The sequence below is a fragment of the Musca domestica genome, unplaced genomic scaffold (genome assembly GCF_030504385.1).
Source record: "Musca domestica strain aabys unplaced genomic scaffold, Musca_domestica.polishedcontigs.V.1.1 24, whole genome shotgun sequence".
Lineage (NCBI taxonomy): Eukaryota > Metazoa > Arthropoda > Insecta > Diptera > Muscidae > Musca > Musca domestica.
Window position 1 is genome coordinate 8,111,814 of NW_026712272.1, and position 26,323 is coordinate 8,138,136.

At 32.2% G+C, this 26,323-nt stretch overlaps 2 protein-coding genes and 3 long non-coding RNA genes across 5 annotated transcripts; 3 read left to right on the forward strand and 2 right to left on the reverse strand.

Moving 5' to 3' along the window:
• The first annotated feature begins 92 nt into the window (after positions 1-92).
• LOC101887820 (arrestin domain-containing protein 17) lies at positions 93-6,371 on the forward strand. The gene is made up of 4 exons (XM_005191437.4): positions 93-347; positions 4,432-4,587; positions 4,655-5,509; positions 5,574-6,371. Exons 1-4 carry the CDS (start codon positions 233-235, stop codon positions 5,723-5,725), a joined length of 1,278 nt encoding a protein of 425 aa, XP_005191494.1. The 5' UTR covers positions 93-232; the 3' UTR covers positions 5,726-6,371.
• A 2,647-nt stretch (positions 6,372-9,018) lies between these two features.
• LOC131802769 (uncharacterized) lies at positions 9,019-9,931 on the forward strand. The gene is made up of 2 exons (XR_009342379.1): positions 9,019-9,562; positions 9,636-9,931. It is a non-coding gene; the product is annotated as an uncharacterized LOC131802769 (long non-coding RNA).
• A 1,390-nt stretch (positions 9,932-11,321) lies between these two features.
• LOC101887985 (sorbitol dehydrogenase) lies at positions 11,322-18,328 on the reverse strand. The gene is made up of 5 exons (XM_005191438.4): positions 18,166-18,328; positions 12,851-12,884; positions 12,092-12,780; positions 11,900-12,021; positions 11,322-11,637 (listed from the first exon to the last, which is right to left on the reverse strand). The coding sequence occupies exons 1-5, from the start codon at positions 18,217-18,219 to the stop codon at positions 11,460-11,462; spliced, it is 1,077 nt and encodes a 358-aa protein (XP_005191495.1). The 5' UTR covers positions 18,220-18,328; the 3' UTR covers positions 11,322-11,459.
• Positions 18,329-19,718: 1,390 nt separating this feature from the next.
• Positions 19,719-20,302, forward strand: LOC131802766 (uncharacterized). Its single transcript, XR_009342377.1, has 2 exons — positions 19,719-20,008; positions 20,080-20,302. It is a non-coding gene; the product is annotated as an uncharacterized LOC131802766 (long non-coding RNA).
• Positions 20,053-20,690, reverse strand: LOC131802767 (uncharacterized). Its single transcript, XR_009342378.1, has 2 exons — positions 20,261-20,690; positions 20,053-20,204 (listed from the first exon to the last, which is right to left on the reverse strand). It is a non-coding gene; the product is annotated as an uncharacterized LOC131802767 (long non-coding RNA).
• Between the last annotated feature and the right edge of the window lie 5,633 nt (positions 20,691-26,323).

The following is a 26,323-nucleotide window of genomic DNA, read 5'->3' on the forward strand; positions in this document are numbered from 1 at the left end:
CCTCAAGTAAACAGTTTAACTTTCGTGAAATTTGCTTATATTTGCTATTGCAAGTCAATTGGTCAAAAGTCGATCTACTATTCCCTAATGCCTGCGATTTTTGTCAGACTCCAATTGAAATCAATTTGACGGGCGTGTTTCAAATTGGCGACGACGGGTGGAATTGTTGTATTTTAAGTTATAACAAACAATAAGCATTTAAAAAAAGAAAAACAATAATAGAACATCCGAAATGGGTCTAAAAGGTTGTGAAATTGTTTTGGATAATCCCTGGAACACCTATTATGCTGGACAAACTGTAAATGGACAAGTAAATTTAACATTCGATTCGGCAAAGAAGATACGAGGTATGAATTGAATTTTTAGAGATTTAATTTTAAAATAATCGCATAATTTTCTATTAAAATTATTTTATATTTATCTGTGTGTATAACTGTGTGCGTATGTCAGTGGGAAAATAAATAGAAAATATATCCTGCGCTAGTAGTAAATAAATAAATCTAAAAAGAAAATATTAGTCATATCTTTATAATGTATCCACATCACATCATCATCATCAACATCCATCCTATCACCCAAGCAAGTGGCCTTCCCTACAACTACTACAGCTGCTGCTGGTGTTGTTGTTGCTGTTGCTGCCGTTGTCGTCGGTGCCCACCACACGTCGCATCCCCTCCATTTACTTTTTTGCGTTGAATTGGGTTGTGTGTTGTTGGAACGTTTAACGATGAAGACGACGTCATTATTATTGGAATTCATTGTATATTTTTTACCCATAGCAGTGGCTGCTTGATTGTATCATTATTTATTGTCGTTTGTTGTTTTTTTTTTTGGCAATACTTGTGCCCTGTTTTGATTTCAGCTTTATTTGTTAAAGCTTAGGTATTCGATTTCTCCCTATATTATTCATTCTTTTTTGGATTTAATTGAATTTTATTCATTTGAAGCTAATATAATTTGTTTTTTTTTGTTTTCTTACATCCAACAACAAATTTTAACACCTTTTTTCCAAATTCTGCCCCCTCAAGGCTTCCAAATATCATGAAATATGCGGGCATAACATTTTGCTCTTTCCACTTGTGGCAAGTGTGTGTGTTTGTTTGACCCCTTCCCCCACAATATTCTATAAATTTTTTTCTTACTTCTTTATGTGCTCCCCAAAGCCGGTTCTATTTTATTTTTAGCCCGCATTTTTTACGTTTTGTGTGTTAGCTACTTGTCTGTCTTCATTGACATTGTTGTTGCCATCGTCTTCTTGGTATTACACGATATTCAGGTTCCCTTTCTTTTAAAGAATATCTCATTCACATTGCGGCACTACATAGTTCGTTGCAAGTTGTTGTGTGTGTTTGGGTCGTTCGGTGGGTGGATGGATGGTTGTTTGTTTGTTTACAATGCACCGCCAAATATTTCTCATAATGCAAAGAAACTTCAAGATGTTTATATGGTTCGTGGGTCGTTCATTCTTCTGTTGCTTGCCTCTGCTAATAATGGCATCATTCAAGGGTTACTGAACTCATTCATGCAACAGAAATCTTTGAGATGGGATAGGTGAAATATGCAATATGCAGATACATATGTAGATGGAATGCTTGCTGGAAACGTTTACCTTCACATATGAGCCTTAGAAGAATTTGTATTTTAAAAAAAAAAATAAATAATTTCAATGGATTTTTTAACCCAGTTTTGTCTAATTCTTCATTTGTTCTTTCAATTAGATTTATTGTTCATTTTAAAAAAAATTAAACCTAATCTGCTAATATACAAATGCAATGCTCTCGCTTGCATGATGATATCATATCAAATTCGCTTCTATTTAAATTAAGCTCAAAGATCATTCATTGTGTAGGAATACAAAAAAAAAAAAAAAAAAAAAAAAAGAACATTTTGTTTAATTTTCCTAACAATTTAACTAATTATGAATCATTTTTATTCATAACTTGCAATAGTAATGCAACTCTATCAACCACAATTATATTGAAGAACTGGGGGATTCATTTGGTAAATTTATTTACACCTAACAGCAGAAACAATTTGTTTGTCCTCTAATGGAACTTTAGAAAATATTCTTTAAAAAGCGACGTTGTTTAAGGGACTCAGTTAAGCTATTGTTTAAATACCTCCTAGAAATACGCTGCAATTGTTCCTTTTTCGCCTCCAAAAATATATTGAAAGTCCACTTTTGTTTCCTCCAAGTAACCCTCGGAAAATATGTGTAAAAATTCCCGTTCGTAGATTCTTAATACCATCAGAAATTATGTTTGAAAATAGTAAGTTCTAAGAACCCTCAGTTCTAAGAACCCTCAGCAGGCAGTTTCTAAGAACCCTCATAAAATATGTCTAAAAATCCATGTTCGTAGCTTCTAAGGACCCTCATAAATATATTTAAAAATCCACGTTTGCAGACTCCAAGTATCCCTGAGAAAAGTTGATTAAAAGTCCAAGTTCTTTTTTTTTTTTTTGAGTAACACTCAAATTATAGGTTTTGAAAATCGTTTGTTTCGTCAAAGTAACCCTCGGGGAATATGTTGAAAAAGTTCACGTCCGTATATTTTAAAGTAACCTCAGAAAATATGTTTAAAACTCCACGTTCGCAGCTTCTTAGGACCCTCATAAAATATATTTAAAAATCCACGCTTGCAGACTCCAAGTAAACGTGAGAAAAGTTGATTGGAATGTCACATTTGCTTATTCTGAGTACCATTCAGAAAATAGGTTTGAAAATCTACGTTTGTTTCCTATAAGTAATCCTCAGAAAATATGTTGAAAATATTCACGTCCGTAGCATCTTAAGACCCTCAGAAAATGTATTTAAAAATCTTCGTTTGTTATCTCCAAGAGGCCATCAAAAATATGTCAAAGATCCATCTTTGTAGCCTCTAGTAGACCATTGGAAAATATGTTAAAAATCCACGTTTATAGTCTCCAAGTGACACTTAGAATATACGTTGAAAATTCACGTTTGTTACCTATGAAAGACCCTCAGAAAATATGTCAAAATCTTTTTTTTTAGCCTTTAACTGATCCTCAGAAAATATGTTGTAAAATCCCCATTTATAGCCACTAAAAATATGTTGAAAACTTTGTGTTTATTGCCTCTAAGAGGCCCTTACAAAATATGTTTATATTCTCTCACCCTCAGAAAATATGTTAGAAATCTGCCTTTATTGCCTTTAAGTGATCCTCAGAAAAAATGTGTTAAAAGCCTCTACGGAACTCGGGGGAAAGTATGTCTAAACCCCAATTTTATGGCATCTAGGAAACCTATAAACGTATAATTAGGAGTCCATCCTTGTGTACCACATGGAGCTCTCAGAATGTATGCTCATAAATTCTACTTTTATAGTCTTTAAGTGATCCTTAGAAAAAATGTGGGAAAAGCCTCCAAGGGACTCGGGGAAAAGCATATATAAAACCCAATTTAATGGAATCTAAGAAACCTATGAAAGTATACTTAGGAATCCATCTTTGTGTACTTCATGAAGCTCTCAGAATGTATGCTCATATATCCACGCTTATGGCATTCAAAGCACCCTCGGAAAAAATGGCTAAAATCTTCTTTTCTAATTTCTAATACATCCTTAATAATATACTAGAACTCCTTTAAAACACCCTTCGAAAAATGCTTACAAATCTACGTTTATGGCCTCAGAGATATCCTCCAAAAAAAGCTTCAAAATCCACGTTTATGGACTCTAAAAAAATTGCTTAAATATCAGCCTCTAGAGCCTTGAAGATACCTTCCAAAAATATGCTTAAAATCCAGGTTTTTGGCCTCAGAGATATCCTCTAAAAATATGCTTAAAAATTTACGTTTAAGGCCTCAGAGATACCATCGAAAAATATGCTTAAAAATCCACTTTTATGGCCTCAAAGATACCTTCAAAAATATGCTAAAAAATTCACGTTTAAGACCTCGAGAATGCTATCCAAAAATGTGCATAAAAATCCACGTTTATGGGCTCATAGATACTTTCCAAACCACGTCTATGTCTTTAGAGATGCCCTCAAAAAATGTGCTAAAAAATCTACTTTTATAGCCTCTATAATACCATCGAAAAGTGTCCTTAAAAACCAAGTTTATGGCCTATACTTAGGCCGTCAAAAAAATTATTAAAAATCCTCGTTTATGGCCCCAAAGATACCCCCAAAATTATAATTAAAATCCACATTAAAGCCTTGAATTGACTGTTTAAAATTCTCGTTTATGAGATCTAACATTGATGTGTATGGCTTCTAAGCGACTATCAGAAGATATGTCAGAAAAATATTCCAAAAAAAAAAATAGTTTGGTGGCCTCTAATGTGCGAATGGGGAAATAATTATATTTTAATATTTTTATAAATCTGCGTTTAAAAACGCACTATTTTCGTTTTTTTTTTCATTTTTTCCAAAAATAACTTAAATTCTTTTTTCCCCTTGTTCTTCTAGGTATCATTATAAAATTCCTTGGTGAAGCCAATACAGAATGGTCCGAAACACGCAAAGTCACCAACAGCGAGGGACGTGATGAAGATGAGACAACCACCTTTAAGGGTCATGAAGAATATTTCCAAATCAAATATTATTTAGTTGGTGGCAAGAACAGTAAGTACCCCCCAAATGCATATCAAAGAAAATCTTTCCCTAATTTTCAATTATGTTTTCCTTTCAGGTGCCGAAATTGAATTGCCAGCCGGTACGCACACCTATCCATTCACCTGTGCTCTGCCACCAACATTGCCCTCCTCATTTGAGGGTGAATTTGGTCATGTACGCTATACGATAAAAGTTACCCTCGACAGGCCATGGAAATTCGATCAAGATATGAAAATGGCATTTACAGTTATTGCCCCCGTCGATTTGAATTTAAATCCTCGCGTAAAGGAACCTTTCAAATTGGAATTGGAGAAATCTTTCTGTTGTTTCTGTTGCAAATCTGGCCCGCTGTCGGTTATAACATCAGTTCCTGTAACGGGTTATGTTTCGGGTCAAATAATACCGATAACCTGTGAATGTGATAATGCTAGTAATGTTAAAATAAATACCGTCAAATTTGTCTTACGTAAACGGGTAACGTTCCATACGACACAGCCACGTGCCGAAAAGAAGGAGTCAAAAATCACCATTGCTGAACTGGGCATTGGCCCCGTGGAGGGTGGTGAATCGCGAACATTTAGTCAACAATTGGAAATACCACCATTGCCACCAACAAATCTGGTGAATTGTGGTATTATTGCATTGGATTATGATTTGCATATTGAGTGTAATGTGGGCGGGCCACATCGTAATTTGACGGGTAACATACCCATTACTTTGGGTACCATACCTTTGGCCTCGTTTAAACCACCAGCTCCGTATACCGATGTACCGGCCCAAATTTCACCTCAACAACAACAGCAACAGAATGACGATCCATCGATGGCTCCAACACAGCCTGTCAGTCCTGCCAGTCCACCCAATGGCCAGGGTGGTGCTTTGGGTTGGAGTGTGGCCGATAGTGTTGGTGGTCAAATTTATCCAAATATACGTAAGTTTGGAAATCAAGTAATAAATAAAAAAATATTTTATAAATAAATTATTTTCTTTCACAGCTCCTCCCCAATTTGTGGAGACTCAATTTAAGGCTCCCACAATTACAAATCGCGATGACTCGGAACACACTCGAGTAATTGGTGGTGGTGATTTCGCTCCACGCTATCCCACCTTCCAATTTAACACCCCCACTGCGCCTCCAAACATGTAAATTCTGCCATTCTGGTACTACTAAAACTGAATTTTAGAAATCTCTTCATGGAAATTGTATGATGCAAGTGCTTGAAGTATATCAAAGCAAAACGACGCACAATTTTCTTCGCAAACAACCAAAAGACTTTTTAAGGAATCGTCAATTTGTTTCATTTTTTTTTTGTTGCAACCTAACCACATGATATTTTTTAAAGAGTCTCAAAATGAAATAATTAAAAAACAAACAAAGCAGATTTGATTGCAGATGTAAACATTTTAAACAATTTTAAAGTTACATTTAATGCTACATTTTTTTTAATATCCTACTGCCAATAATTTACAATATCCAATGGCTAAGTCCCAAATTCTGTAATCAGATTTTATATTTTTCTCTTGATATTAATTTTATTTATTTATTTAAAAAAAATATATTTAATACCGTCCTTTATTGCTGTGCTTTTGAAACAATTATTTCAATTGTCTTTTCTTTTTTGGAATCAAATTCTTCATACATACAAACGAAAACAAAACAAAACTATTAATAGGAAAACAAAAAAGAGTGCCTAAGATCAAAAAAAAAAAAAAAAATGTAAGCTTAAAAAGTACTTTATATAGTCAAGTGGAAATTAAATTTTCGTTTATATCAATTAAGTGTGTATAACTGGTGTCAGTTTTCAAAATCAGAAAATAAAAACAAAAACGTACAACTACTACAAAATCAGCTTCCCATTTGTAGAACACAAAAAAACAACTGTTACAGTGGCAATAAACATAAAATTTGTTAATTTGTAAATTGTATACTACACTTTATTTCAATATTATTACCCTTCAATATATATTCAATATATGTATTTTTGTATATCTTTTTTCTCTTAATTTCAGTTTTTTTTTTAATATTTTATAAACAAAAGTATAAAGAACTCAATTCAAAATGTAAAACAAACACACACAAAATAAATGTATTAATATTTTTTATTTGTATAAAAAAATATATGCAATTTTAAAATAGAAAAGTGTTTTATTTTCAAATTTCTTAAGGCATAATTTGTATGTAAACTGTTTGATATTATCAGGACAGACACTAGAAGTGTCTGCGGGAGGAATGTGCCCAGCGAAAGCATCGGCCCTTACATGCAACTTTTTATACCCTACACCACATAGTGGTAAATGGTATTATGTCTTTGTGCATTTGTTGTAACGTGGAGGAGAAGAGAAGAGACCCATAGTTAATTTTGAGGATCTTCATATAATTACTTTCTGAGTCGATTTATGCATGTCCGTCCGTCTGTCCATGTATTCTTGTTAACAAAATGCAGGTCGCATTTATTATCCGATTGAGATGAAATTTTCCAAACAATATTTGTTTGACCCAAGGACGAACCCAATTGGAATTACTGATAATCGGATCTGATTTAGATATAGCTCCCATATATATCTTCAACAGATTTCGGGTTAATTCTGCACCAAATGACCAGTCTAGAAGCAACTACATCAAATTTGGTGAAAATTGGTTCATATAAAGCTATAGCTCCCATATATATGCTTCGTGCGATTAGGTGTTAAGGTCCCTCAAATTCGTAATAAGCATTCGACAACAATGATATTGGGTACCAGATATCAGCCCAGAAATACCTCTTTTATCAAGATCGGTTCAGATTTGGATATAACCCATCTATATCTTTAACCGATTTCAGGTTAATTATGTCAGTATCAGTTGAAAAGTCCTGAATACTGGTACATCCGACCGAATTTTGTATAGAAGCAAGTACATCAAATTTGGTGAAAATCGGTTCAGATTTAGCTATAGCTTCCATATAAATGTTTCATTCGATTTGGTGTTTCAGTCCCTCACCTTCGTAATATGCATTTGACGACAATGATATTTGGCACCAGATGTCAGATATAGCTCAGAAATACCTCTTTTTTCAAGATCGGTTCAGATTTGAATATAGCTCCCATATATATCCTCAACCGATTTTGGGTTAATTGTGCACCAAATGGCCAATATAAGACCAAATCACCTAAATTTTGGCACATCCAACCGAATTCAGTCTAGAAGCAAATACATCACATTTGGTGAAAATCGGTTCAGATATAGCTATAGCTCCCATATATATGTTTCATCCGATTTGGCGTTTCAGTACCTCACATTTGTAATATGCATTCGATATCAATGATATTCCGTACAATGATATTCAGATACAGCCCAGAAATACCTCCTTTATTAAGATCGACTCAGATTTGGATATAACTCCCATCTATATCTTTAACCGATTTCGGGTTGATTCTGCCCCAATTGACCAATATAAGTACAAATGACCTGAATTTTAGCACATCCGACCGAATTCAGTCTGGAAGCATGTACATCAAATTTAGTGAAAATCGTTTCAGATATAGTTATAGTTTCCATATATATATATGCTTCGTCCGATTTGGTGTTTAAGTCCCTCACATTCGTAATATGTATTCCACTACAATGATGTTTGGTAACAGATGTCAGATATAGCCCAGAAATACCTCTTTTATCAAGATCGGCTATGATTTGGATATAGCTCCCATATATATCCTTAATCCGATTTTAGATTTATAGTGCAAATAATGGACAATATCAGCCCAAATGGAATGGAGATTCGGGATGTACATTTCCATTTTGTGAAACTCGGCTCCGATATATTTATTTCTTAATATAATCCTTCTCGAAGTGATAACATGCACTCTACAGCAATGTTATTTTATTATTCGCCGTCAAATTTAGTAAAGATCGATTCAGAATTGTAAATGTCTCTCATATATTTGTTGCCTCTGAAACCAAATTTAACTGCTGTAAAGCCAAATGTCGATAGGTGGTATGATCTATTTCAAATAAATTCTTTTGTTGCGGGAGCTCTACTAAATATGTATACTGGGGTAGGGTATAACATAGTCGGCCCTGCACGAATATAGCCTTTGCTTACTTGTTTTTAATTGTGTCCCCGCAAATTCAAAGCTTCTAACTCTTCTTGGGACAAGTAGAGCGCATAAATAGAAGACAGTAGGTTCGGGAGAAAGTAGAGAGGGGGGATATTCATTTTCTTCAAAACAGGTATTAAAGTGGCAAACACACCTTTCGAGCTGCAGTCTCCCTTTTATCGAATTATTTCTATTCCTCATTAAAGCATTTCAGGCAGGCATTACCTGCTTTTATGAAAAGACGCTCGCCGGGACTCATCGTAGGTATCTACTGCGTACCTTATTATTATTATTGTTGTTATTGTATTGAATTGTTGTTTTTTTTGTTCTTTTTCATATGTTTTTATTAGATTTAAGTTTTAGTTTTAAGTTTTAAACCCTAGATTTAAGATTTTCTCTTTTATATAAAAGTCCCGGGAGCAAGGGCGTCCATTAACACACAAGATGTTTACATTTTATTGTCTTTTTATTAAATGAAGCATGATGCTGTATAACTATTCTCGACATTAGGATAATACATTATAGTCTTAAGGATTCCTTTATATTGTTTTTAATTGTCATCTTATTGATAAAAAAAGACTCAATAAAATATAACTTAACTTAACTCATTAAAGCATTCTCAGCCAGTTCCACGATATCGAAAGAACACGTTCGCACAACTTTTACACGACAAACAGCTGATTTCCGTTCCACTAAAATCCATCAGAACGAAAATTTGCACGAAAATCAAAGCGAACGAAAACGTAAGCATTTCAGTGTAATTTTGCGTTCCACTATCTTTTTTCTTTCGTACGCATGCGAACACAAATGTCAAAATCAGTCACTTGTGTGTTTGCTATCGAATAATAACAATTAAGGAAAATTGTTTTAACATTAACATTGCTTGATTGAAAATGGAAACAAAAATGTAAGTAAAAATAATAAATGCAATTTAATATGTGAACAACAAATATATATTTTTTTTATTTTCTCAATTCCAGCACGAAAAAATCATCAACTACACAGCTGCGGGCACTAGTATATGGAGGAGAATCCTGTGTTCACCAGAGGAGTGCCAATTTTTGGAAGCAGCAGAAGAAGTTTTAAATCGGGGCGGATTCTCCACTTCTCTTCCATCATATCCAAAAGAGCCCGAAAACTTCCTTCGACACACGAAAATTGGCCACAAACCTTGAAAAAATTATTATTATTATTTTTTATTATTTCAAAAATGTAAAAATACAATCATACTTACTGGTTGTTAGGTACTTCAAATAAATTCGAAGCATCTCTTAAATGCCTCCGTGGCACATTTTGAACCTCCTCCACATCATCCATAAAAAATAGGGCTACGGAAATATTCTTTTTTTATTTTCTAAGAGCACAAATAGTTTGAACACAATCAATAGAGTTTTTATTTTGTTTGTTTATTTACAATTTGTTTGTTTACAACTGAAATGTCAGTTGAGACAGAGCCACTGCTGCTTTTTCGCGTTTAAATTAGACATTTGGCGCTTTTTTTGCCTTATTTCGCGATTAATTTTTCCAAAAAAATATTTAGCAACACTGAACCACGTAAGGCTATGCGAAAGAAAGAACGAAAGTTAGTGGAACGCATTCTTATACGAAAGTGAGTGAGTAGCCTTCGTTCGCACAAATTTTCTTTCGAGATCGTGGAACAGGCTGTCTTTCTCATACTTATATGGAGCATATTTAAAGCATACTTTTAGGCGCTCTCCAAAAAATTTAAGCCAAAATTAAATGAATGAAAGGAACTATCTGATTAGACTGTAAATTAAATAAATTTATATATTTCAAATATAAATTTAGTATAAATATTGCATAGGTATGTTATATATTACTATACTATAAAAATAATAAATATAAATGTGAAAAAGTCACTTAAATATGACTCCAAAAAGATGATTTCCAAACTAGCCTTTAGAATGTGTTTTTAAAAGAAGAAACTGAAAAGAAGAAATATTTCTTCTAATTTTTTTTTTCTAGAAAAAAATGAAATCTTGAGAAATGGTCTTGAGAAATGGTTGTCGGCCTTTTTATTTGATTTATAAATAATAAGATTTTTTCCGGCTTTAGGCCATTTTCGGATTTATTTTTTTGATTACAATAAGATGTTCCCAATATTTAAATTACATCTTCATGGGCAATATTTACATAAAATAGTCAGATTTACTTAACAGTAATTTTGTAATAATTTGTTATTGTAATCAATAAAATAAATCCGAAAATGGCCTAAAGCTCGAAAAAATCTTATTATTTATAAAAAAAGAAATGCTTTATGAAGACCTTTGACATTGCCATCAAAGTCATCTGCATATGTCCTCCATTCATGGTGAAGGTCAGTAAATCAAAGTGCTTGCATTATATGAATTTTTATTCTTATCATAATTTAATTTTATTGAATACGTCAATTTCGAAACTTAATCTAAAAATATTTAAAACTTAATTTCATTATGACTGATAAGAGCAACCTATCCCACCACATTGGCATTGATAACCTCTAAGTGTTATAACAATAAAAATCACTTAATTGCTTCCCCATCTTAATGTAGGCATTATTATCACTAAAATTATACACACATATGCATACATTATAAAGTGTTGGGTCATTAGCCAATTGGTGATAACCAGATTTTTATAAGTTGCGAATAAAACAATTTATTAGATATGGCTGTGATAATTGATTACAAAAACAATTTATTAACGTTAAATATAATGAAATGTATTTACATTTGGAAAGGGTAGATAACAATGTTTCTGGTTGTTGTATTTGTTATTTACATATGTAGCTTAATGAAATAATTTTATTTCTTATTGTTAGTATCCTTGGGCTGAACATGAATCATGACCTTGATGGCTCCACCCAATCCTTTGCGTGCCGTTTCGAAGGCCTTATCCGTTTCGGTTATATCAAAGTGATGGGTTACCAAACGTTTGACGTTCACACGACCGGATGCCACAAGGGCCAAGGCAGCGGAATAACTGGAAAAGAGAAGCACATGAGAGTTAGAGATAACAAATAAAGGTTACTTTGGGCAGGTATTTTATATAAACTTTAGATGGAATATATGAACCTTTCAAAGGTATTCTTTCAGAGAGTCCTCTATAAATTGAAAACCTTGAAAAGCTCCTTAATATATAGAAGGTCTTCTGTGGGAAATTGACATAATAGAGACCTTCTTTAGAAAAAAAACCATAAGGAAACTTCTCCAAGAGGAAGGTAAAACATATTTCATTAACTTACTCATTACAATATCTGAAAACACCACGAATATCAACTTCGCGGGCCAAGGCATTGATTAATGGCACCTTAACCTCAGGAGCACCCATGCCAACAATAACACAGCAGCCGCCGGAACGGGTTGCCTAGAAAAAGATATTCCAAACATTACAACTTCATCTGTAAAACACCTCTCCCTCCCTTCGAAAAACTTACAAAAATGCCCAAACGTGTTGTTGTCTCTGCACCACAGCATTCGATGGTCTTATCCGGCTGGACACCCATAAGCGATTCCACTTGTTTAGCGACTTCTTCGGGTATATCATCACGTTTCATCAATAATGTATGAGTTGCGCCCAATTCCTTGGCAACATCCAAACGTTGTTGCACCAAATCGGTAATCATAATTTTCGAGGCTCCCATTGACTGGGCCACCAACAAAGTGACCAGACCAATTGGCCCGGCACCCAAAATCAAAACATTGGAACCCAAACCAACACCGGCACGACGGCAGGCATGTACACCCACCGACAGTGGTTCAAGGAGAGCTCCCTCTTCCATTGTTACATGATCGGGTAGTTTGAAACAGAAATCGGCAGCATGTTTATAGTAACGCGTCAAATTGCCATCGTAGGGTGGAGTGGCACAGAATTTCATTTCCGGGCAGAGATTATAGCTACCTCCCTTGCAGAAATCACAAATATAACATGGTACTCCGGGCTCAATGGCACAACGATCACCAACTTTAAGATGTTTAACCTTAGCTCCCACCTTGGCCACAACACCGGCAGCTTCATGGCCAATAATCATTGGTTTGGTGACAATGAAATCACCAATGCGACCATTGACCAAATAATGGACATCGGAACCGCAAATGCTAACGCAATCCATGGCCAAAAGGACCTCTGTGGATAAGGAAGGGAATATGAACGATATTTGATACTAAAATTAGGAGAATATATGAAATGAACTTACCGTTGTCAGAGATTTCCGGAATTGGACGTTGTTCCTAAATCAAAAAAGAAGAAATATTATTAAAATATTGTAAACATTTTAAAAGTGTTAAAAATTTGTTAAAAAAAATAAATGACTGAAAAGTCGTAAATAACAACGACTTTAAACAGGCAACATAAACGCCATCTACAGTTAGATTACATAAAAGTCATTTTGAGAAGATGACTTAAGAGTCATATCTACAAAGATGACTTAAAAGTCACCTCTAAAAAGATAATTTCTAGAATGAAGACCGAAAAGTCATCTATAGAGAGACTTTTAATCTGTACAAAGATATCTTAACATCTAGAAAGATGACTTGAAGTTCTTCTCTAGGAAAATTACTTTCACGATAGTTCTAGGAAGATGACTTAAAAGTCATCTCTTTAGAGATTTTTAATCATCTCGTCTGTAGAAAAATTACTTGCATAAGTCATAAATAAAGACGACTTAAAAACGGGCAATGTAAACGCCATCTACAGATAGATTACATAAAAGATATTTTAAATAGATGACTTAAAAGTGATTTCTAGAAAGATTATTTAATCTCTAGAAAAATGATTTAAAGGTCACGTGTAGAAAGTACTTGAAAATCATTTCTAGACTGGTGACTGAAAAGTCATCTGTAGAACGCTGACCTAAGAGTTATCTCAACAATGATGAAAGTCACCCCTGAAATTTATCTCTTGAAAAATAACTTTAAAAGTATTCCAGAAAGTCATCTCTAGAGGGAGTCGTTTATAGAAATGCTCTGTTCCAGACATGCAAGAATATAACAGCCAGTTCCACGATATCGAAAGAACACGTTCGCACAACTTTTACACGACAAACAGCTGATTTCCGTTCCACTAAAATCCATCAGAACGAAAATTTGCACGAAAATCAAAGCGAACGAAAACGTAAGCGTTTCAGTGTAATTTTGCGTTCCACTATCTTTTTTCTTTCGTACGCATGCGAACACAAATGTCAAAATCAGTCACTTGTGTGTTTGCTGTCGTATGATAAAAATTAAGGAAAATTGTTTTAACATAAACATTGCTTGATTTAAAATGGAAACAAAAATGTAAGTAAAAATAATAAATGCAATTTAATATGTGAACAACAAATATATTTTTTTTATTTTCTCAATTCCAGCACGAAAAAATCATCAATCATCTCCGTGGCAAATTTTGAACCTCCTCCACATCATCCATAAAAAATAGGGCCACGGAAATATTCATTTTTTTATTTTTTAAGAACACAAATAGTTTGAACACAATCACTAGAAATTTTATTTTGTTTGTTTATTTACAATTTGTTTGTTTACAACTGAACTGTCAGTTGAGACAGAGCCACTGCTGCTTTTTCGAGTTTAAATTAGACATTTTGCGCTTTATTTGGCCTTATTTCGCGATTAATTTTTCCAAAAAATATTTAGCAACACTGAATCACGTAAGGCTATGCGAAAGAAAGAACGAAAGTTAGTGGAACGCATTCTTATACGAAAGTGAGTGAGTAGCCTCCGTTCGCACAAATTTTCTTTCGAGATCGTGGAACAGGCTGTAAATGTTTTTAATACGATAACCGATTTTACCTTTATGGTATCGAAATTGCAAAGTTGGCAGAAAGAAAAGTTTACTTAAAATTCATTTCTAGAATGATGACGTGAAAGTCATGTCGAGAAATATAAACCAACGGCTTAATTTGACTATGAACATCATGGAATTTACAGTTAAAATACGGCATTTAAATTCAATTGACCTACATGACTTAATAGTAACCTCTAGAAAATGTCTTAGTAATCACATCTAGAATTATAATTCGTAAATCAATTTTAAAATGATGACTGAAAAGTTTTTTATAGAAAGAATACCCAAAAGTCAACTCTAAAAGATAACAGGAAAATCGCATCTGGAAAGATGACATAAAAGTCACGATTCAAAAGGCTTTCAGCTGTCAGTGGATTTCATTTGTCGTATGAACATCATGGAATTGACAGTTGAAATACGGCATTTAAATCCAATTCTCCGAAGTTGACTTACATGACTTAAAAGTCACCTCTGATAATTCGAAAATAAATTCTGCAATGATGACTGAAAAGTTTTCTATAGAAAGATGACCTAAAAGTCATCTCTAAAAAGATAACAAAAAAGTTGCATCTAGAAAAATGACTTAAAAGTTACATCTAGAAATATGACTTAAAAGTCACCTCTAGAGGATGACTTTAAATTAATCTGTAGAAAAGAGACTTTAACGATAGTTCTAGAACAGGGTAGAAGAATACAGGTAGTCGCACCGACACAGCTGTTGGGACACTGAGCTGTCAAACCGATTTTGGAATTGAATATGATGAATGGAAAATAATAGGAATTTGTAAAAATTGTTGAAAAATCCTTATCGGAACTACATCCGATTTGCGTCGTGTAAGAAAACATAAAAATCTACTTATTTTTGACAAAATATTAAAAATTTTTTGACATATCAATGTTCTCAATCGCTGATGCATCTACGTGTATTATTCTACCATGGTTCTATAAAGATGACTTAAAAGTCATGTCTAGAAAGATGACTTTAAATGCATCTTTAGAAAAATGACATAAAATCTACACAGCTGCTGCGAATATGAACTGTCAAACAAATTTGAAATTGAAAAATTATTCCAATTTGTAAAAAGTGCTGAAAATGCATATCATAACAACCTCCGATCAGCGTCGTATAAAAAAATTATAAAAATATACTTATTTTTCAAAAAAAAAAAAAAAAAAAGACAAACATAAAATCTACACATCTACACAGCTGCTGTGAAATTGAAAAAATTGAATGAAAAATTATTCAAATTTCTTAAAAGTGCTGAAAATGCATATCATAACAACCTCCGGTCGGTGTCGTATAAGAAAACTTATAAAAATAAACGTATTTTTCAAAAACAAAGAAAAATAAATAAATAAAAACTTTGACATGTCAATGCTCCCTAGCGTTGATGTCTCTGCCTGCATTTTCTACGATAATTGTTGAGCAAATGAGCGACTGCCACTAACAATTGCTCTATTCTAGAACCTTCAAGAATCTACTCGTTTTGCATTTTTTTTCGATTTCATAAAGAGAAAATCGAATATTGTAGTAGAAATTTTTTTTATATATTTTTGCAGTTTTGGAACAGACAAATACTAAAGTAATGACGCATACGTGTTGTCGTTTTCAATTCGCCGTTGGGTACATCTTTATCACTAAATGTTCTCAATATATATATTTAGTTGTACCATGGCCCGCATTGAGTACATCAACACTTATACGTCATGACGAAATTTTCATTTCACTGTCTAGCCAAGAAATTGTTATAGAATTTAAAATATAAACAATACCTGTTTAGTTTATATTTTATAGATTTCTGGTGCCAAATAATTTGTTTACTGCTAATGTGCCACAAATGTCCACGTCATCATAGAAGAATACAGGTAGTCACATAAAAACAGCTTCTGAGACAATGAACCGTCAAAACGATTTTGGAATTGTATATATTCAATGAAACATTATTGAAATTTTTAATTTTTTTTTGAAAAATGCATATCATAACAACCTCTGATTGGTGTCGTATAAGAAAACAGATAAAAATGTACTTATTTTTTAAAAAAAAAGTTTTATCAATGATATCAATGTTCCCAAGCGTTGATGTATCTACCTGTATTCTTCTACGTCACGTCATTTACTTTTATAAATATAAGGTCTTGTTTACATTTGCATTTCGGAACCGATTATAAATTACAGATATTCAAAAAATTATTTAAAAAAAATTGTTCCTTTTGCATTTTTTGAACGATAAACTCAAAACTCGATAAAATTGGGCCTAAATTGAGAACATTTTTTCAAGGATATTTCATAAGTGCAAATTTTAAACGCAATTTTATCCGCATATGTCAAATGAAATCCACTGGATTCAGAGTAGACGTAAACGCGCTGGAATTGACAGTTGAAATTCCTGTGTGTAAACATGATTTAATAATTATCCTTAAAAGATTCAATATTTGGATAATGCGAAAGATTTTTTTTTTTTTGGGAAAAAATTCTTCATATGTACTTAATAACCAAATTCCAACAATTAAATAATTTTTTTCAAAACTGGCCATTGTAGTTTTATGAGATTTTATAACCAGTGAACAAATACGGTTCATACTTTTACTCCGTTCCAGAACCTGCAAGAATCTACTAGTTTTGTAACTTATTCGGTCATGATAGTAAAGGTGAGAGTACATAAAATATTTTTTCACTGGCTTAGGTCGTCGACTGGCTTCTTCGTAAAAGACCAAAGCAGCTTTTTAGGTGAGAATACATAAAACGCTTTTTTGACTGGCTGAAGTCATCGAGTTGCTTCTTCGGAAAAGGACAAAGGAGCGTAGGACCAAAATCGAACTAAGTAAACCTAAAACTTCTTTGTTCCTCTACGAAGAAGCCAGACGATGACTTAAGGCTGGAAATACATAAAGAGCATATTTGGCTGGCTTAAGTCACTGGCTGGCTTCTTCGTAGATGAACAAAGGAGTTTTAGGTTGACTTAGTTCGATTTTGGGCCTAGGCTCCTTTGTTCATTTCCGAAAAAGCCAGCCGATGACTTAAGCCAGCCAAATATGCTCTTTATGTATTCCCAGCTTAAGCCAGTCAAAAAAAAAAAAACGTTAGGGTGCAAATACATAAAGAGCTTGAAGTCATGGCTAGGCATATTAATGCCAAATTATAATGGAAAACGACGGCAGGATTTTAGTGCGGCTCTGTAATTCCTTTGTGAAATGTCACAAAATAGGCCGTGCCATGACTTCAAGCTTCTTATGTACTTAGCCCTTTACTCTTACCTTTAGGTTGACTTAGTTCAATTTTAGACCATGTTAACCCTAAGATCCTTTGTTCTTTTATGAGGAAGCCATAAAAAAGCGTTTTATGTATTCTCACCTTAACTTCTTTGCACTCTTACAGGTTCTAGAACAGATCACTTTTTTTTAAATAAAATATCTGAGGAATAAAATTCTGCTAAATTTTTAAAGATTTTTGGAATTAATCGATTCAGGATTTCAAAACGATAAACTTCGTACTTGATAACTACTGACACACTACTCATCCCACATTTGTGTTCAATTGAAAACCCACAAGTGAGGAATTGTATTCAATAAAAATAAATTTGTCTTTTATAAATTGTTAAATTATTACGCCTCATAGATTTAGACGCCCACGGCCGGCGCCAATTTCACCAATAAATCTATTTAGTTAACTTGTTTCCCCAATTCACTATTGTTTTTTGTCACATTTCCCTTTTGACACCGCTTACTCACCAATCTCATGTCTTCAATTCCATAAAGAACAGCTGTTAGATTATCCTTTGCCATTTTGTTTGTTGTGTTCCTTATTTTCTTTCTGTAGTATTCCCGAAAAACAATCTAAACTATTTAAGCGCACCGAACCGTATTCGTCTTCTATTTATTAACAACTGAAATATAAATTCAATTGCTTAGATGTTTTTGGGCTTTTGTTTTGCTTCGTCGCTTCTTCTTATTATTATTATGCAATTTTGCAATAAATATTTCTGGTTCTCGTGAGAGTAGTGTTGGTGCCGTTAAAATGGGAAAGAGACTAAGTTGTTTTGTTGAGTAATTTAAAGCATTTTAATATGGAGTTATTTAATCATAAAGGTGGCTATCGTTGCAAAGGCTCTTATGTAAACATACTACTATATTGCTTATCTTAACCTTCTGAATTTAATAAATACAGAAACATATCGTATTTGTCATGGTAGAAGAATACAGGTAGTCGCATCTGCACAGCTGCTGGTACAATGAACAGTCAAACCAAATTTGGAATGAAAAACTATTTAAATTTATAAAAATTATTAAAAAAAATGCATAACACAACAACCTCCGATTGGCGTCGTATAGGAAAATATATACAAAACTATTCCTTTTTGAAAAAAACATGGACAAATTTTGACATATCATTGTTTACAAAAAGCATGGTAGAAAAATACAGGCTTGGGAACATTGATTTGTCAACAATTTTTTAATAAAAAAAATAAGTAGATTTTTATAAGTTTTCTTATACGACGCAAACCGGAGGTTGTTATGATATGTATTTTTCAACATTTTTCACAAATTTTATTAATTTTTCATTCAACATTTTCAATTTGGTTTGACAGTTCATTGTCTCAGCAGCCGTGTCGATGCGACTACCTGCATTATTCTACAATGGGAAAAAGTATATAATAATGTCAGCCAGTTGGTTTTTTATCAGTGTAACGGCACATAAACAAATAAATATCAAACTCGTGGTAGAAGAATACAGGTAGTAGCATCGACACAGCTGCTGGGACAATGAAAAAAAAAAAATTGAATGAAAAATTATCCAAATTTATAAAAATTGTTAAAAAACGCATATCATAACATTCTCCGATTGGCGTCGTATAAGAAAACTTATAAAAATCCACTTATTTTTGAAAAAAAAAAAAAAAAAAAAACATTTTAAAATTTTTAACATATAAATGTACTCAATAGTTGATGCATCTACCTATATTCTTCCACCATGACACCTCCTCCAAAATTTATTTGGTAAATGATGATTTTTACAATTATAATTTTTTTTGTTTAATGTGACTTAATCTGAATGGCATTTTATTAGAACATTTAAAGCTCTATTGGGAGAAAAGTACCCTGTGGGGAATGTGTAGGAGAAGAAACCAAATGTAAGAGAAGAAATCAATTGAATTTGTGTTATAGAAAATATTTTGGAATTTCAATTAAGGTCTAGATTTTGAATTTAAAATATTTATGAATGTTTAATATTAAATATAATTGATATTTTTCCAATGGGGTCTTTCTAAGAGAACGGCGTTGATTTACAGCCTGTTCCACGATGTCGAAAGAACACGTTCGCACAACTTTTACACGACAAACAGCTGATTTCCGTTCCACTAAAATCCATCAGAACGAAAATTTGCACGAAAATCAAAGCGAACGAAAACGTAAGCGTTTCAGTGTAATTTTGCGTTCCACTATCTTTTTTCTTTCGTACGCATGCGAACACAAATGTCAAAATCAGTCACTTGTGTGTTTGCTGTCGAATGATAAAAATTAAGGAAAATTGTTTTAACATAAACATTCCTTGATTGAAAATGGAAAGAAAAATGTAAGTAAAAATAATAAATGCAATTTATTCTGTGAACAACAAATATATATTTTTTATTTTCTCAATTCCAGCACGAAAAAACTACACAGCTGCGGGCACTAGTTGAGTATATGGGGGAGAATCCTAAGTTCGCCAGAGGAGTGCCAATTTTCGGAAGCAGCAGGCAATCCCATGAAGACCACTGGAAGACACAAACCTAGAAAAAATCATTTTTTTATTATTTCAAAAATGTAAAAATACAATCATACTTACTGGTTGTTAGGTACTTCAAATAAATTCGAAGCATCTCTTAAATGCCTCCGTGGCACAATTTGAACCTCCTCCTCATCATCCAAAAAAAATAGGGCTACAGAAATATTCATTTTTTTTCTTTTTTAAGAACACAAATAATCTGAACACAATCACTAGAAATTTTATTTTGTTTGTTTATTTACAATTTGTTTGTTTACAACTGAACTGTCAGTTGAGACAGAGCCACTGCTGCTTTTTCGCGTTTAAATTAGACATTTGGCGCTTTTTTTGCCTTATTTCGCGATTAATTTTGCCAAAAAATATTTTGCAACACTGAATCACGTAAGGCTATGCGAAAGAAAGAACGAAAGTTAGTGGAACGCATTCTTATGCGAAAGTGAGTGAGTAGCCTTCGTTCGCACAAATTTTCTTTCGAGATCGTGGAACAGGCTGTTAATTAGATATTGGGTTGGAGTGAGTTCGTTTGGACTGATGCTACTAAAATGAAAGGGCGAGGACTTCCTCACCTAGGTTATAATATAAATGTTTACAGTTGCGTAAAAACGGCAACAGAGGGAAATTTTGAATCCAAAAATCTTTAATTTTAAACTTCACATCATGGTAGAAGAATACAGGTAGTCGCATCGACACAGCTGCTGGGACAATGAACTGTCAAAAGTAGTTTGGAATTGAAAAAATTAATGAAAAATTATTGAAATTTGTAAAACTTGTTAACAAATGCATATCATAACTATCGACGATTTGTGTTATAAAAGAAAACATAGAAAAATCTGATTATTTTTGACAAAACATTTCAAAAATGATGACATATCAATGTTCCCGAGTGTTGAAGAATCATTCTTCTACCATGCTTCACTTATAATCTTAAAGCACGTTTTCACATTCGATATCCAATGGATTTCAACGGTTTATTCATGGCAGAAGAATACAGGTAGATGCATCAAAGCTTGGGAGCATTGATATGTCAAAAAAAAAATTTTATACGTTTTCTTATACGACGTCATTCGGAGGTTATTATAATTGGTGTTTTCCAACAATTTTTACAAATTTAAATAATTTTTCATTCAACATTTTCAATTCCAAAATTGTTTTGACAGTTCGTCACAGCTGTGTCGATGCGTCTACCTATATTCTTCTACCATGGTTTTATACCATTGCGTATGCTTTAAATCTAGCGGATTTTATTTGACGCATTAGAATTGATAGTTGAGAACATGGTGGAAGATTACAGGGAGATGCTTCAACGCTTGGGAACATTGATATGTCAAAAATTTTTAAATGTTATAGGTAGATGCATCAACGCTTGGCAACATTGATATGTCAATTTTAAAATATTTTTTAAATAAATTTATAAATTTTTAAATATTTTTTAAATATAAGTCGATTTTTATATGTTTTCTTATACGACGTCAATCGGAGGTTATTATAATATGCGTTTTTCAACAATTTTTACAAATTTGGATAATTTTTCATTCAACAATTTCAATTGTAAATTTTGTTTGACAGTTCATTGTCCAAGTCTGTATTCTTTTACCGTGGATGTTATGATATGTATTTTTGAACAATTTTCATAAATTTAAATAACTTTTCATTCAAAATTGTCAATTTTAAATATATTATTATACGACGACTATCGGAGGATATTATCATGGCAAAAGAATACAGGTTGATGCATCAACGCTTGGGAACATTGATATTTGAAAATTTTTAAATTTTTTTTCTTCAAATATAAGTAGATTTTTATATTTCTTATACGACGTCAATCGTAGGATATTATATTCGTTTTTCAACAATTTTTACGAATTTGAATAATTTTTCATTCAAAAATTTTAATTGTAAAATTTGTTTGACATTTCATTGTCCCAGTCTGTATTCTTTTACCGTAGATGTTATGATATGTATTTTTGAACAATTTTCATAAATTTCAATAACTTTTCATTCAAAATTGTCAATTTTAAATATATTATTATACGACGACTATCGGAGGATATTATCATGGCAAAAGAATACAGGTAGATGTATCAACGCTTGGGAACATTGATATTTGAAAAATTTTAATTTTTTTTTCTTCAAATATAAGTATATTTTTATGTTTTCTTATACGACGTCAATCGTAGGATATTATTATATGCGTTTTCAACAATTTTTACAAATTTGAATAATTTTTCATTCAAAAATTTCAATTGTAAAATTTGTTAGACAGTTCATTGTCCCAGTCTGTATACCGTAGATGTTATGATATGTATTTTTGAACAATTTTTATAAATTTCAATAACTTTTCATTCAAAATTGCCAATTTTAAAATTGTTTTGACATTGCGATGTCTTAGCAAATGTGTCGCTGCGACTACCTGTATTCTGCTACCATGATTTCGTATGTGTAAACATATTTACCGCTTTTTTTCATGCATTGTAAATAATTGCATTCCAACCGAACCACCCTAATAACTGCTACAACTACAACTTAGATAAGAGCGCCATCTCCGTTCCATCTCTTTCTAATAGATATGTCAAACTTATTAAAATGCAAATATCACCTTATGTGTGCTTATGTGTATTTGTCGTTTTATGTCTCTGAATTTCTTCAAATAAAAAAAGTGGAATTGTTGTTGCCATAAAAAATAAACTCTATATATTTATAGTCATACAATATTTGCCATTATAAAAATAGATCAAATAAATATTTATGTTTGTATGTGTGTAGATCATTTCTTATACAGAGGTGGCTTAGAAAAAATCAAATGATAATGAAATTTCCAATGTTAAGAAGGTCATTTAGCAAAAAAAAAACTAGGAAGAAACTGATAAGGGGCCAGTTATCTATCTATCATCTGTTGTGCACTTACGTTGAGTGTGAAAACAGCAGGTATTAGGATTTGTTTTTACATTGTTTTGTAATGCAGTTGGTGGGCAGGTTATAAAAGCTGCAGCTAGTGTTTGGAGGCGAGAGCAATTGGCGGGAAAATTGAGGAAATAAGTAGAAAAACACCAATATATTTCGCTATATTGTCAACAATTTCAGAAAATTTATATTTTATTTGTAAATCGCATACTCAAATGCGTTTCTAATTTTAAATTAAAAATTTAAATAAAATTGTTATTAAAAATACCCAAATATTGTAGTAGATACTTAAAATGGCTGATAGTGTGTACCCCACTCTGAAATCAATAAAAAGAAAATGCATGGTAGAAGAATATAGGTAGACGCATGGTAGAAGAATATAAGTAGACGTGTCGACACAGCTGCTGGGACAATGAACTGCCAAACCAATTTTGGAATTGAAAATCTTGAATGAAAAATTATTTAAATTTTTAAAAATTGTTGAAAAACGCGAATTATAATAGCCTCCGACTGGCGTAGTATAAGAAAACATATAAAAATCTACTTATATTTGAAAAAAAAAAACATTTAAATTTTTTTGACATATCAATGACCCCAAGCGTTGATGCATCTACCTGTATTCTTCTGCCATGGGTAGACGCATCAACACAGCTGCTGGGACAATGAACTTTCAAACCAATTTTGTAATTGAATATGTTGAATGAAAAATTATTTAAATTTTTAAAAATTTTTGAAAAACGCGAATTATAATAACCTCCGAATGACGTCGTATAAGAAAGTATATAAAAATCTACTTATATTTGAAAAAACAATTATTTTTTGGCATATCAATGCTCCCAAGCGTTGATGCATCTACCCGTATTCTTCTACCATGATCTGTTGCATATACACAAATAGGAGATGAGAACCTGTTTTCTATGCAGTGAAATTTAGGAAGCTAAATTACTGAAAATGCAGAGATGGATATGCTAATTTCAAATAACTTTACCAGGCTTTATAGTTTAACCTATGGTAGAATGGTAAAAGGTAAAGTCATGCAATCATATGTTTACAATTTTTTTTTTTTCAAAAATTATTCATTTGACACCATCTCATTGTCAGAATTTGTATTTATAAATCCATTGTACTTATAAACTATATTCTGTTATTTTGTTTTAGATTTAAAAAAGTTTTATTCGCCAATTTTTTGGAAAATGTTAAACCACAGGAGCGCTTTTGATTATGGGTTACCTTAAAATTTAGCCCAATAATAATTTGTTTTAGATTAAAAACTTGTATTCATTTATTTTTTCGAGAAAATGTCAAACCACAGGAACGCTTTTTATTACGATTTACCTTCGACTAAAATAAAATAAACAATATTCGATTATTATGTTTTAGATTAAAAAAGTTTTATTCATTTATTTTTTGGCTTGATTTGATAAGTTTTTTGTTAGATATTAATTTTATTCATCCAGGTTTCTGTCTGCCTTAAATACTTAGTATATTAACTTTTCTTTGTTTATTGTTTTAATTCTTTGTTTTCTTATAATAAAAATCAATTTCAAATAAATTTATTGAATTTAAATGCAACACAGTATTGCGTTTTAAATGCTTACTTTTTTGTTGTTGTTCTTTTCGTTTTCTAATATAAACTTTGTTACAAAATTATACTTAAATGCTTAACTGGAACGTAATTTTGTTACATTGGTCATAGGAGAATGTTTGTTTTCTTTTTTGTAATACTCGTAATTGTTTTTATTAGTTTTTTTTAACATTCTTTTTTTTTAATTGTTGATCAAAATTTAAACTGTACTTTTTCGAGATCATTGGTTATGGCTGCGAATGTGTCTCCGCTTTGAGGGACAAAGCAGAATAAAAGCGTTGAGCGTTTTTTCACCACTCGCGTTAACGCTCAAGCGCATTGCAAAGCTAGATAACGCTCAACATTGTCTTCGTTTCCCCGTTGTTTCAATAATAACATTTAACGCATCGCAAGTCTCAATTCGTTCATTTTGCCATGCCCCGTGGTAGAATTAAGAAGTTAAAGTCATGTAGTCATATTTTTACAATTTTTTTCAAAATTATTCATTTGACATCTCAATTGTCAAAATTTTTTTTTAACATATCCAATGTATACACACAAATCAGAGATGGGAACACGCTTTCCATACAGTGAAAGTTGACAAGGTAAATTACAGAAAATGCAGAGATGAATATGCTTATTTGAAATGATATTACCTTTATAACTTTACCATGTCATGCTCTTAAAACTGAATTTTGAACTTCATAGAAAAAATTAAAAAGATTTGTTTATAAAATCCCATCGCATAATATTATTACATGTGACAGATCTTTCCCTTGGAAATCGTTGTAAAATCCATGCTATCATGTTGCGTATAATTTATGGCAGCAGTTATACGCTCCAGTGAACTAAAACTTTCATATGAACGTCAGCACTTAGGCGGAAATTATTCACGTTTTATAAAATAAGTGTAGACCTAGATTTGAATGTATTAAAAGTTGTTCAAGATCAATAAAATTCTATGGTCACGTTTGCATGCTTGGTAGAAGAATACATGTAGTCGCACCGACACAGCTGCTGGGACAATGAACTGTCAAACTAATTTTGGAATTGAAAATGTTGAATGAAAAATTATTTAAATTTGTAAAAATTCTTGAAAATGCATATCATAACAACCTCCGATAGGTGTCGTATATGAAAACTTATAAAAAATCTATTCATTTTTAAAAAACTCATTTGAAATATTTTGACATATCAATGTTCCCAAGCGTTGATGCATCTACCTGTATTCTTCTGCCATGCATGCTTGCGTACATGGTAGAAGAATATAGGTAGACGCGTCGACACAGCTGCTGGAACTGTCAAACCAATTTTGGAATTGAAAATGTTGAATGAAAAATTATTTTAATTTGTTAAAATTATTGAAAAACTCGAATTTTAATAGCCTCTGGATGACGTAGTATAAGAAAGTATATAAAAATCTACTTATATTTGAAAAAACATTTAAATTTTTTTGTCATATCAATGCTCCCAAGCGTTGATGCATCTACCTGTATTCTTCTGCAATGCTTGCGTACCTCTCTCATACCCTGTTTACATTGAACCTCATAAAGAAGCAAAAGGATTTACCCCAACCAAGATAATGTAAACGTACTATTACTATTATTGACATAATTTATCTATAATTATGTATTTGGCGTATATTTTCATATTATAAT

Coding starts and splice junctions, on each gene's coding strand:
- LOC101887820 (XM_005191437.4), top strand. CDS start 233: ATGGGTCTAAAAGGTTGTGAAATTGTTTTGGATAATCCCTGGAACACC. Junction 348..4,431: donor TTCGGCAAAGAAGATACGAG/GTATGAATTGAA, acceptor TTGTTCTTCTAG/GTATCATTATAAAATTCCTT. Junction 5,510..5,573: donor TCAAATTTATCCAAATATAC/GTAAGTTTGGAA, acceptor TTTCTTTCACAG/CTCCTCCCCAATTTGTGGAG.
- LOC101887985 (XM_005191438.4), bottom strand. CDS start 18,219: ATGGCAAAGGATAATCTAACAGCTGTTCTTTATGGAATTGAAGACATG. Junction 12,022..12,091: donor CAACACGTTTGGGCATTTTT/GTAAGTTTTTCG, acceptor ATCTTTTTCTAG/GCAACCCGTTCCGGCGGCTG. Junction 11,638..11,899: donor GTTTTCAGATATTGTAATGA/GTAAGTTAATGA, acceptor TCTCTTTTCCAG/TTATTCCGCTGCCTTGGCCC.